Genomic DNA, 11,558 nt, shown 5'->3' on the forward strand with positions numbered 1-11,558 from the left:
AGCCTGAGCAAGAGTGAGACCCCGTCTCTACTATAAATAGAAAAGAAATTAATTGGCCAACTGATATATATATAAAAAATGAGCCGGGCATGGTGGCGCATGCCTGTAGTCCCAGCTACTCGGGGGGCTGAGGCAGAAGGATAACTCAAGCCCAGGAGTTTGAGGTTGCTGTGAGCTAGGCTGACGCCACGGCACTCACTCTAGCCTGGACAACAAAGTGAGACTCTGTCTCAAAAAAAAAAAAAAAAAAAAAAAACACAACCAAATCATAGCATTAACTTCTCAAAAAACAAATATAGAATAATTATAAAAATACTAAGTCAAAATATGAATAATTATATATTTGATGTTCAGATTTTGCCCATTCATGGGCAAATCATAGCATGTTAGAACTGGAAGACTCTGGACATTTCCTAATTCAGTGTTTCCCCAAATTGTTTGTTCAAAAGAATCACACAGGGTAGTGTGTGTGTGTGTGTGTGTGTTGCATATCCCTGCCCTTTAGAGTCCCATAATTCAGTATGTCTGGGCTGAGGGCTACAAATCTGGTTTCTGAAGACACTCTGGGTGGTTCTCTTATCTCGGTGAACCTGGAAAACATGGATCTAGTTAGAAAGAGGAAATTCAATGATGTTTCCCAAAGTCCCACCACTAGCTGGAGGTGGAGTTGGAATTGGAACCCAGGTACTGTCCTCCCAGTCCAGTGCCCTCCAGCTCTTCCCTGCCCTGGCCTGGGTTGTCGGATGTCAAGACATTACGATCTTCATTGTGTGACCCTTTCTAATTCTGCTTCTCTCCAAACACTGTTCACTTTCCTGCACCGTCAGCATCATCTCATGCAAGCCAGGGCCAACGCTGTATTTGTAGAAATGAAATAGAATACAATTTAAAAGAAAATGAAACACTCCGAGAATTAGGCTTGGTGAAACAGTCATTATTCTGTTCTGCCACTGAAAATGATAAATAAGGCGGTGTTTTCTCAGACCTGTCAAGGACTCTGCCAGCATCGGTGTGTGGCACAAGCTGTGGGTTTCAATGTCAGCAGCAGGTGTGCGTGTTTGAACAGCTAAAGCTTTCCCATGTCAAAACCTACCGCGTTTGTTTGGAGTGCGGTTCAGTAAGAGGGAAGCACGTGGAAAATGGAACATCATCTCTGAGCAACACAAACCCAGAGACAGCAAAGAGGTCACAGCAAATCAATGGGCACCTCCGCCTTTTCAACCTAGGGATTAATAGGGGCTCTTCGGGAATTAGAAAGGAGTCCAGAATGTCGGGGGCATGTAAAGGCTTTGGTTGGTGACTACAAAGAACTGGGCCTCCAAGGCCCAGGAAGTCAGTCAGAAAAACCAGGCTTTGATTGACAGTGGGCGGCAGAAACAGAACATTTCACAACACAAGAAGTTCTTCACGGCAGGGCGTCCGTGGGAGTGGCTTGCTAAGTAAGGAGACAAATTGTCTTCTTCTCAGGCCTTGGGGACAAAAGCTCCTGAGAGCTACTCAGCCACATACATGATAACCACAACCAGATCGACAAGAAATCCTGGTCTCCTCACAGGCCAACCTGCCACCTGCCCTCCCCGCCACGGCTTCCTTGCTCTGAGTCTGAGACAGCGGAAAGAGCTGCCGGACCCTCAAGATTCAAAGGCACCATGGGCAGAGAACGAGCCCCAGAGTGACGGGGCCTGACGCCTCCTCACGCGGCTCCCCTGTAAACTCTCGTCTCGGGGCGCTGACTTCATTGGTATCTTGGGTTTAATGACGTGCAGAGGGTTTCATTTCACTCCAAAAGACCATGCCACTCACAAGGACAGATTTACCTTTGGGGCAATCACAGCTTTCTTCTCAACTGATTCACTAATGTAAAAATTCAGGCCAGGGGAGAGAGAGAAGCCAGGCGCTTCAGAAATAATACACCCAGAAAGGGGAGCCAGGAGATTTGGATTTAGGTCTTAATTCTGTAAAGAATGTTCCAAGGCTCATTTTGCTTCCTGAAAAACGTGAATGAAGATTGCCACCCCAGACCCTAAGGAGCGGTAGAAATGTGTCGTCTAGAGCAGAGAACAGCTCCCAGCCCCCCAGCTGCACCCACACTTGAGCTGCAGGGCTCACTGCCGGGCCTTTACTCATCTATCTGTAATCACACAGAAAACGGAAATCTTAAAACGTCCTTTTTAAAAAAGAATAACACGTAACATTTGATTGTTCTCTTAAGAGCTTTCTTTCAAGATACTTTGTGGAAAGCCCGCAGGACAAACATTCCCGTGGTCACTCCCCGTCCCGTGCCATTATTAAGAGACTAGCCCAGCCGCGGGGAGGGACCACGCCAGTGACGTCCCAGCGTGAGCAGGCCCAGCGCCAGCGCCCGGGCCGGACGCCTCCGGGAAGCAGTGGAGAGCCGCGCTGCAGCCCTCCGTGACCTCAGCCCAGAGTCCTTTCTCGTCGCTGTCCCGGTAAATGTGCTGCCGTCGCTCAGTACACTATGCCATTTTTTTCATAAAGTATGTAAAGAAGTGATTTTTGACTTCTGAGAGTTTTTCATGGAGAAAATTTCTTCTCTGCTGCATTTTTCTTGTATTGGCTCTTGAAAAAGAATTCTAGTTCTCTGGGCATTTCATTCATGAAACAGAAGTGTATACGAGAGTGGCTAAGATTACTGGCCCTGGAAAAAGTATACTTATATTGGCTGCTTATTGGCAACAACGCTATAAGCTATGTGACCTTCAGCTCATTAGTTAGCCTCTCTGTGCCTTGGTTTCTTTATCTTCAAAAAATAAAATGGGTGCTGGGCACGGTGGCTCATGCCTATAATCCTAGCATTTGGGGAGTCTGAGGCAGGAGGATCGCTTGAGGCCAGGTGTTTGAGACCAGCCTGAGCAAGAGTGAGACCCCCATCTCTACAAAACATAGAAAAATTAGCTGGGTGTGGTAGCACACGCCTGTAGTCCTAGCTACTTGGGAAGCTGAGTCAGGAGGATGACTTGCGCCCAGGAGTTTGAGGTTGCAATGAGCTATAATGACACCACTGTACTCTAGCCCCGGTGACAGAGTGAGACTCTGTCTCTAAATAAATAAATAAAATGCAGATGCTAGTCTCTTATGGGATTATTATAAAGAATAAATAAATTAATTCACATGAAGTGCTTAGAATCTTGCCTGACACAGTGAGTTCTCAGCAAATGTTGGCTATTAGTTTCTAGAAAATACTATAAGCTAAGATATATTAGAAACACCTTTTTTTAAATTTGTTTTTTGTTTTGTTTTGTTTTTGAGACAGAGTCTCACTCTGTTGCCCTGGCTAGAGTGCCGTGGCCTCAGCCTGGCTCACAGCAACCTCAAACTCCTAGGCTCAAGCAATCCTCCTGCCTCAGCCTCCCGAGTAGCTGAGACTACAGGCATGTGCCACCATGCCTGGATAATTTTTTCTATGTATTTTAGTTGTCCAGTTAATTTCTTTCTATTTTTAGTAAAGACAGGGTCTTGCTCTTGCTCAGGCTGGTTTCGAACTCCTGACCTTGAGCGATCCTCCCACCTCGGCCTCCCAGAGTGCTAGGATTACAGGCGTGAGCCACCACGCCTGGCCAGAAACACCTTTACTTTCACTCAACTGTGCAATTTTTTAGTGCTTATTTCACCAAATTTCCAGCACTGCTTTCTGGGCAGTTCTCCACAATATTTGCTGACAAGGGAACACATTTTAATTTGTTGTTTGTGGTTTCCCATGGATTATTTTAGCAATATTTTACTATCACAGGAAGTAGGAGGAACAATTGCTTTGTCAACAGTCGGAGGCTTTTTCTCTTTTGCTATATTGTAAGAAACCTCAAGAGAGGCTTCTGACTTTTTATTATTACGTTTTGTAAACATAGTCTTAAATATTGTGCCTTTACTACTGATAAGAAATCTAACAGGTTTAATTTGCACTGAATGGAATTTTTAAAAATCGGTTGGTATAATAGAAAGACAGACAGCAGAGCCACAGTTCTCCAAGGACACTCGCTCAAATCAAGTTGATGTGTTCTTGAATTTTAATAAATATTTCTCTTGATTACAAAAATAAGAGTTATATAATTATTTTGAGTACAGTTTTCAATACTGTAAAACTATCACTGGGCTTTTTAATATGGTATTTTTCCATGTGAAAAAAAATGTTCGATGATTATAGGAGAAACGATGCCACATTTAGAAAATACTGTTAAATATTATCACCAATAAAAATAATTTTAACAATAAAAATATTAATAGAAGCTGAGGCTCGTCGAGTGCTTATGATATACCAGGCCCTGTTTGTGTGGTTTACACATTAACTTAGTAGTTCGAAACCCAGGCTGCCAGTTAGAACCAAGAAAGCATTTTTAAAAATGAGGGCTGGAGTCCACGAGCAGAGGAGCCGGAGCCGGATTGCCTGGGGCGGTAACCTGGGCACCATTGGTGATTCTGTCCTGCAGCCGGCCTGAAAATGAATTCGACACAGTTCTGACACCAATCTAGGAAGAGGGCGTATTGTCCTTATTTTACAGTCAGGAAAATGAGACACATGGCTCACAAGCAGCAGAAGTGGAATTTGAACCCAGGCGGGGCATGGGTCTCCAAGATTCATGTTCTTGACCACTAAGCTCCACCACCGCTCGAAGACCAAAACCACTGGATATTTAGGGGATGGTTTCCGTTTACGTGTTGTATATAAAAGATCATTTCTGTAATTTCTGTGCAGTTTGATTTTTAAAAAACTTTAGCATAACTCTAGCTGCAAAAACAAACAAGATTCTGATCTGGGAATTACTCTGGTTCGCACATGACTGGGAAGCTGACCAAGCCTTAGCCGGTGCTGAAATCAGTGATTTCGCTGTTTCTGTTCAAAGCGCTCTACCCTGTTGACTAACTTAGTGCTGCCCGGGATCGCTCCTGCAGCCGCCTCTCTGAGGCTAGCCTTCTTCCTCGCCCTTTATTTACCGAGAAAGTTCTTGTGCGTAACGCAGGCACAGACGTCAAACAGGAACAGTTCCTTTTTCACCTGATATTTGTCCTCCAGGGTAAACAGGCTGGAAAGTTCAGAAGCCACTTGCCAGCAGTTTTCTTTCTGCTGTCCTCACCTGCTAGCTCAGAAAGACGCTAAGAAAATACAGGCAATTTAGAAAGGGAGGCAGAGGGGAATGGAAAGAAAACCACATTCTGTGTTGCTGTCACTTGGTTCATGTGGCTAGCAGTCACACGAGTGACAGCCTTGCACCGGGGTGCCTGAATCTTGTTAGGCCACAAAGCATTCTTCCTGCTGGGCCAGAAGGTGGTCTGCCTCGATGCCACGGGCAGGAAATAAGGCAAGTGGAATTTAAATAGGGGGGAAATAGATGATGGCACCATATCTATTTAAAGAGGAGAAAGAAATGCTATCCTCTGAAACGCGGAGGCTCGCAGAGGGTGACCCCGGCGGTTATCAGCTAACATGAGACAAGGAGTGTAAAGTTCGGAATTTAAACCAGTGACTTGCAAGAAACAGGGAGCAAAGAGGCAAAGAGGCACAGAGTGGCATCCAGACATTCCACACCCCACGGGGTCTGTGACATGTCGCAAATAAGGCGTCTCGTGGCATGACTTGATCAAAGAGCTGTAGCCAAGATGCAGAGCCCAAGAGGACCCGTGTTAAGCACACTCTGCTAACCGCTGTGCTTGCTGCATTTCGGGTGTCATCATGTGATCTCCATAGCAACCCTAACAGGAGGGGTGTTATTTCCCAGCGACATCCTGAGATAACCCAACAGATAGGTAGTGTGGGTTTGAGATGAGGTTCGTTGCTTCTAAAACCTGTGTCCCTTCCACTCTGTGACACAGCCTCCCTGCTCGCTGGCTCTGTCCTGGGCCGCACGCTGCTGGCTGCAGCCTGCCTCTGCGAAGGCCCTTCTGAGCCCCAGCAAGAGTGGCCAGGAACGCGAGGCCTAGGCTTGCTGTCTGGCAGGAACGAGGCTGTTCCGGGCCCCAAAGGCACTCCTGAACGTTCATTTCTGTAATCTCTTTCCTCTCTGGGGTTGTGCTTCAGCAACCTGGGCTCCTCTTTCCAAGCCACTGGCTGCCTGACTGGCCCTCACCCTCCCCCTCACCCGCCAAGCTGATAGCGGTGCCCAGCCCTACACGCTGGCCACCTACTCCAGGGAAAATTCTCCCACCCGGAGAGGCTCCAGTCCACTTGATTTCACTATGTTCACAAGCTTTTACTTCTGTCTCCAACAGCTCAGCAAGAGGTTCACGGGTCCTCTTTGTCATCCCTTTTTTCTCTTTTTTTGCTATTCTCTAGGACTATGTGCTTAGCACGTCAGGGAAAGACTCATTCATTCAGCAAGAATTTACTGAGTACATACTATGAAAGTGAAAACGTACTAGGTGCTGGAAACAGATAATTAGAATTCAGTCCTTCTGGCAAATGCCCTAGGGTTCCGCTCACCTGTTACAATGAGCAGCGCCTGGTAACAGCGTCCTAGATTCTGAGCAAGAACACCCGATTTCCTTGTTCAGAACTTCCTTAATGGGAGAGCCAAGACGGCAACCCAGCATTGGCAGCTGGGCTCAGTTCTGTTCTCTTTATTCAAACTGTCCTGTACTGTCTTCCAGAGGTTTCTCTTCCGGAGACTTTACTGTGTTCCCCTGATCTACCTCTTTTGGGGAGCCAGACCCTATCTCAAAAGGGCAAGGTGGTAGGAAGGGAAGGTCAGGGCTGCTCAAACCCTCAGGCAGATGGAAATGGCTGCCTGGTCTGAGCAGCAGTTTGCAGACCCACCCAGGGATTAAAGACACGAGTTCACAGGGAGAGAGAGAATGTTTTTCAGGCAAGATCCTTTGGCAGGATTGTAGTTTGCATTCAGTGAAATTCCCATTTCCCCTTGGTTAAAACCCCATTTAATATGAGAGGGATGTGGCTTATTTATCCGTTGTCATTTCTCAGCTGCTCTCAGTTACCACGCACCTGTTACTGAAGAACTGGAGTTGTGTCAGAGCTTGAGAGACAGCCAGCGTGGGAAGAAAGGAAAGGAGGTCTTGAAACTTAGGTTAATTTTCATAATTACCTTTGTTCACAAGTCCCTTTCCCTTTTTCACTTATTGTTAGCAACTTCTGAATTCTTACATGAAGTTCTCTGAAGCAAAGATTTTTTTTTTCTTTATGGCTTAGAGACAGTTTCCAATAAACAAACAAAAAACTATCTGTTTCCCTAATTTCCAATATAAAGCTGTTCAACTAAGTGTTAGTTACTCCTCATGTCAGAATAAAAACTGAGGCTTCCGGGAAAAGCAATACTCAGCTAGTTTAAAATGAGACATGGTCACTCACACACAGAGCAGTTTGAGAGGATTTTCACGGCTGGTAGCAGATGAGCTCTAATGGCCAGTAAGAACATACACATGCATCAGAAAACAAAAATTAAGCAAATATACACACCCCAAGTCACATCAGAAAAAAAAATGTTGGAGTATACAAGGCGGCAGGAACAGGTGTCTGAGGCAGTCCCCGGGGGCTGTGGACACCTTTCACCGGTTACTCACCCAGGCAGGTGGAATTCGCCTCGCCAGCCGGGGGAGCTTCCAGACAGTTCCAGGGCTGCAGTGCTGACAGGCTAACAAAACTGAATTCACAGACCACCGGCAGCAGAAGGGTCAGTAAGAGCAGCATGACCGAGCCGGGCTGAGCTTTCACTGGAAACTGACCTGGTCCTGCTCTGGCAGCGCCCAGGCAAGGCGCGTCTGGGCCGCAGCCGCTAGGCTGGCCCCGGCCCTGGGGCGTCTCTGCCTCCGGGCTGTGCGGCCGCCTCCAGCTCCTCCTGGCACTCCCAGGGCTTCTGAGTGCAGCCTACAAGGGACCTGCAGGATAGATTTCTTTATCTCGGTTGTTTCTGGAAGCCAGTTAAGAAATACCTGACACCCTTATGACAAATTTCACAGGGTTTAGCAGCCCCGCTCTGGCTCTGGAGGCCTGCAGGCGACTTCACTGTGACAGGCACAGCCAGGCAAAGGCTTAGAGAGAAAAAGAAAGGAAGGGAAAGAACTGGTGGAAAGTTCCAGCCACAACCTTTGGATGAGGCTGAAGGAAGAAATATGCAGATACGAATGATTCCTCCCCAAACACAGTTTCTCTTTTTGAAAAGTGGAATGACTCCCTTTCCTTTTTAAAGCTCTGTGGGCTCCACCTCCTCTCCGTTAGTGACACTCGAGTGAGCCTCTGTCTGCAGAGGCGAGTGTGGGCCATTCCTCTGGACAGGAAGGCAGGGCCGGCTGCCAAAGAGGAGATAACCCGCTAGGCACCATAAATATTCCAGCAGAACGGACAGCGCAGTTAGGACGCCGCGGAGGGGCTGGGGGTGTCTTGGAGGAACCTGCTGGACACTAGCCATGCTTTGCCATCTCGGAGGATGGAGAGACAAAAGTGCACCAGGTGGTCCAAATCCATGGTGAACATCACTGCTGGTAATTTGGATTTATAATCATTGATCACTCACATAAGCGATACTAAAGATAATTCACCTTCGGCTCATTATTTGACAGAAATGTCAACGCCAGTGCACATTCCTGGAGCTTCACCTTTTTTTTCTCTCTCTCTCCTGTATATTTTATAGCGGAATTTGAAAAATTCTTTCCAAATCAAAGGGAAATCCCTGAAGCCAAATGAAGAGATACAGTCTGCACAGACACTTTTCTTTCAGCATGAGCATGATAAAACGGCACGAGGGGCCAGGGGTGCGGGGAAAGGAGCGGGTTGTTGTTATAGAGCCGTGCTGGAAAAAATAAGCGAATAGTGCAAAAAAGCTGGGAAGCAGCACAGCTGAATGCTGTTCCTTCTCGGACAGTCCAGGCTGTCACAATGAGAGCCTGACATCTCGGCTCGCTGTCTTGACCACTTTCTCCCTGGGGCAACGGCGGTTATTTCTCCAAGAGCACACCCAGGGCCCAGAAATGTCCAGCTCAGGCAAAACGATTTACACCAGATTTGATGAACAACGGAAATTTCTGCCAGTTTACTCCATCCTGGAAAACAGACTTTCATTTAAGTTGCCCTGAGGTAGTGTTTCAAGTGCTCGTCAAAATGCAGATAAAGCAATAGTCACAAAAATAACCACCATGCCAGCGAATACCCATTACAGAGGAGAACAGAGCAACTGTAGGCCTTTTACTCGTATTTAGTTATGTCCTGGATTATTCTTCAAAGACGAGGTCACTCTTCTAGAACAGCTAAGCCAGGACTTCCCTGACTTCAGCCAGCCTCTGCCGGGCAGCGCCCACCCTCCCAGGGGAAACACAGCTGGGCGGCGGGGAGGCGAGGGGAGTCAGGTGGGCGGATGCAGGGAATATTCCTTGGCTTTCTAGGCCCGCTGACACGCAGGGCTCATGAGTGCCCTGCAGATAACCTGCGCTATTCGGTTACTGCCTTTGTGACCCAGCTTCTCCTCCAGCAAAACACGGGCGGCGGCAGGGAGGGGCAGGGGACACGGAGCCGCGAGCGTGCTAGTGGAGAGAGAGGAGACGACGGGAGGGACACAGAGACGGAATCATCCGCAATTCTGTTCTGTTTGAATCCGGAACCCCTTATGTTACTTTTGGTTGTAAAAAGGATTTTTCTCCTAATTATGTGTCCCCTGAGCTACTGCTGTCATTGGGTCAGCTTGGGCCCCAGGAGACGATGGAGTCAACAGAGGCGTAGCGGGTGCCGCAACCGATGGCCCACGCTGAGCGGCAATCCCGGCCCACCCCACGCAGCTCCGGTTGCCCAGGGAGCAAAACCCTAGCACACAGCTACCCAACCAGAAAGGGTTTCCAGAGATATTTAATAATCCATATTCTTACTTCTGCATAACACTGAACCTTTCCTGGGCAAATGAGCATCCTCTTTATTTCAAAGTAGACAAGAAATCCATTATACCTTTATGGGTTTGGGCTGCCAAATATGTCCTAGTTTCTGGAATCGAGTCAAAACGAACTAATTCATCAATTAATTAAGCAGCTATAGGGCACTGCACGGAGTACAAGAGACCGAAGTCGTGGTCCTTCCCTTCGAGAGCTTGCCGAGGTTGATTAAGAGCAACGACAAAGAAGAGTATGTGAGCATGAGCTAATGCATGGCCGGCTGCCAAGTGTCCTGGGTGTCAGGGAAGAGGGGTTGTAACGAGCTCTGCGGACTGGCGCGGCCCTGAACGAAGCTTTGCGGAGCAATTAGGGAGCCTGAGATGGGCACGGACCGTGATGACAATGGGATGTGCTACAGGAATGGACAAACTACTGCTTATTCGTTTCTCACATCGCTAGGGGCCCCAAATGGCTCAGACATCAGTGGAGAAAGCTCTGGGTGCTTTTGAGTGCGAGTGGACGGCAGTGGCAGGAGAAGGGCGGCTGCAGGGACACACACTGGTGTGTGCTGGTCACCATTCGAACTTTTCAGATAAAATGTCCCCATTGAAACACAAAAACCTTATTCCTCTGGGTTACATACTGGCCGTTCTGAACAGCTCTTAGGAACCACGACTACGACCACGCCAGGGACAGATGCCTCCTGCGAGCCAGGCACGTAGGCTCTACTGACCCGCCCCTAGTCCTCAACGCTACCCAGCAAGGTGGATATTATTACCAATGAGGACCCTGAAGATCAAAAGGGCTGAGTAATTTTCCAAAGATCACACTCATTTAAGGAGGCTATGAAGTCTGAAGTCATCGTTCTCTCCCCCTTAGACGGTGTCTCTTTCTGGAATAAACAGATTGGGGCATCGTCAAAGGAAAAGCAAAACTGGTGCTACACATGTGGATGTGATAGCAGGCTCCAGTGACAAGGCCTTACGTTCGGGTAGCAGTCACTAGTAGCACCGAACGTTCACCTGTAGACTTGGTGCACAGGTGTTTCATGGACCGCCTCTGTCAAAGAGCCTCCGTATATCAGGGAAGCTCCTACAAGAATTGAAAACCCTTTCTCGTTTTGCGGACAGTGGTTGACACGTGTCTGGCATTCTGTGTGACTCATATGTGGCAGATACTTAAATTGCATTAAGGGAAAGAAATTGGGAGGGGCACAGGCACAGGGGTTAGCTATGAGGGACAAATGACAATTTATCAAGATATGGACACCAGATATAAAAGTTTTATTGAAAAGAAGGGTAATTATGTTCCCTGGCATTTACCTAAATGCACTGGAAACTTATGTCCACCAAAAAAACCACAGATTAAATAATGCCATGTTGCTACCTAATGATAACAGATTTTTTAAGGCACTTGGTAAACAATAAGTAAAAAAAAAATCCTGCCCGTGTTTCATTTTTCGGCTAAGTCCACCCCAGTTACCTACAAAGGTTTCTCAGACCCAGAAGAAGAAACGAACTTCCAGAAACTGAGTGGATAAAAAGGAAGGGTATAACAATCCACAATATATAATTTATAACTCTATAAAGGAGCACTAAGATTTAAGTCTAAAAAAGAAATATGTCATTTTAAACTGCATTGCATTTATTTACATAATCTCAGCATGCCTCCTCACCATTCTCCCAGGTATTTTAATTTCTAAAAATGTCAAGGTTTAGGGAAAGAACTCTGACTTTTCT

The 11,558-nt window shown here is 47.1% G+C and overlaps 1 protein-coding gene across 1 annotated transcript in view; it reads right to left on the reverse strand.

Annotated features, from left to right (window-relative positions):
- The window catches only part of EGF (epidermal growth factor), a 70,158-nt gene extending 62,026 nt beyond the window's left edge, over positions 1-8,132 (reverse strand). The window contains exon 1 of the mRNA XM_012766193.3: positions 7,528-8,132. Coding sequence (XP_012621647.3) covers positions 7,528-7,654 — 127 coding nt within the window. The 5' untranslated portion in view covers positions 7,655-8,132. The remainder of the gene's footprint in view (positions 1-7,527) is intronic.
- Positions 8,133-11,558: the final 3,426 nt, after the last annotated feature.

This window comes from Microcebus murinus, chromosome 27, assembly GCF_040939455.1.
Source record: "Microcebus murinus isolate Inina chromosome 27, M.murinus_Inina_mat1.0, whole genome shotgun sequence".
Classification (NCBI taxonomy): Eukaryota; Metazoa; Chordata; class Mammalia; order Primates; family Cheirogaleidae; genus Microcebus; species Microcebus murinus.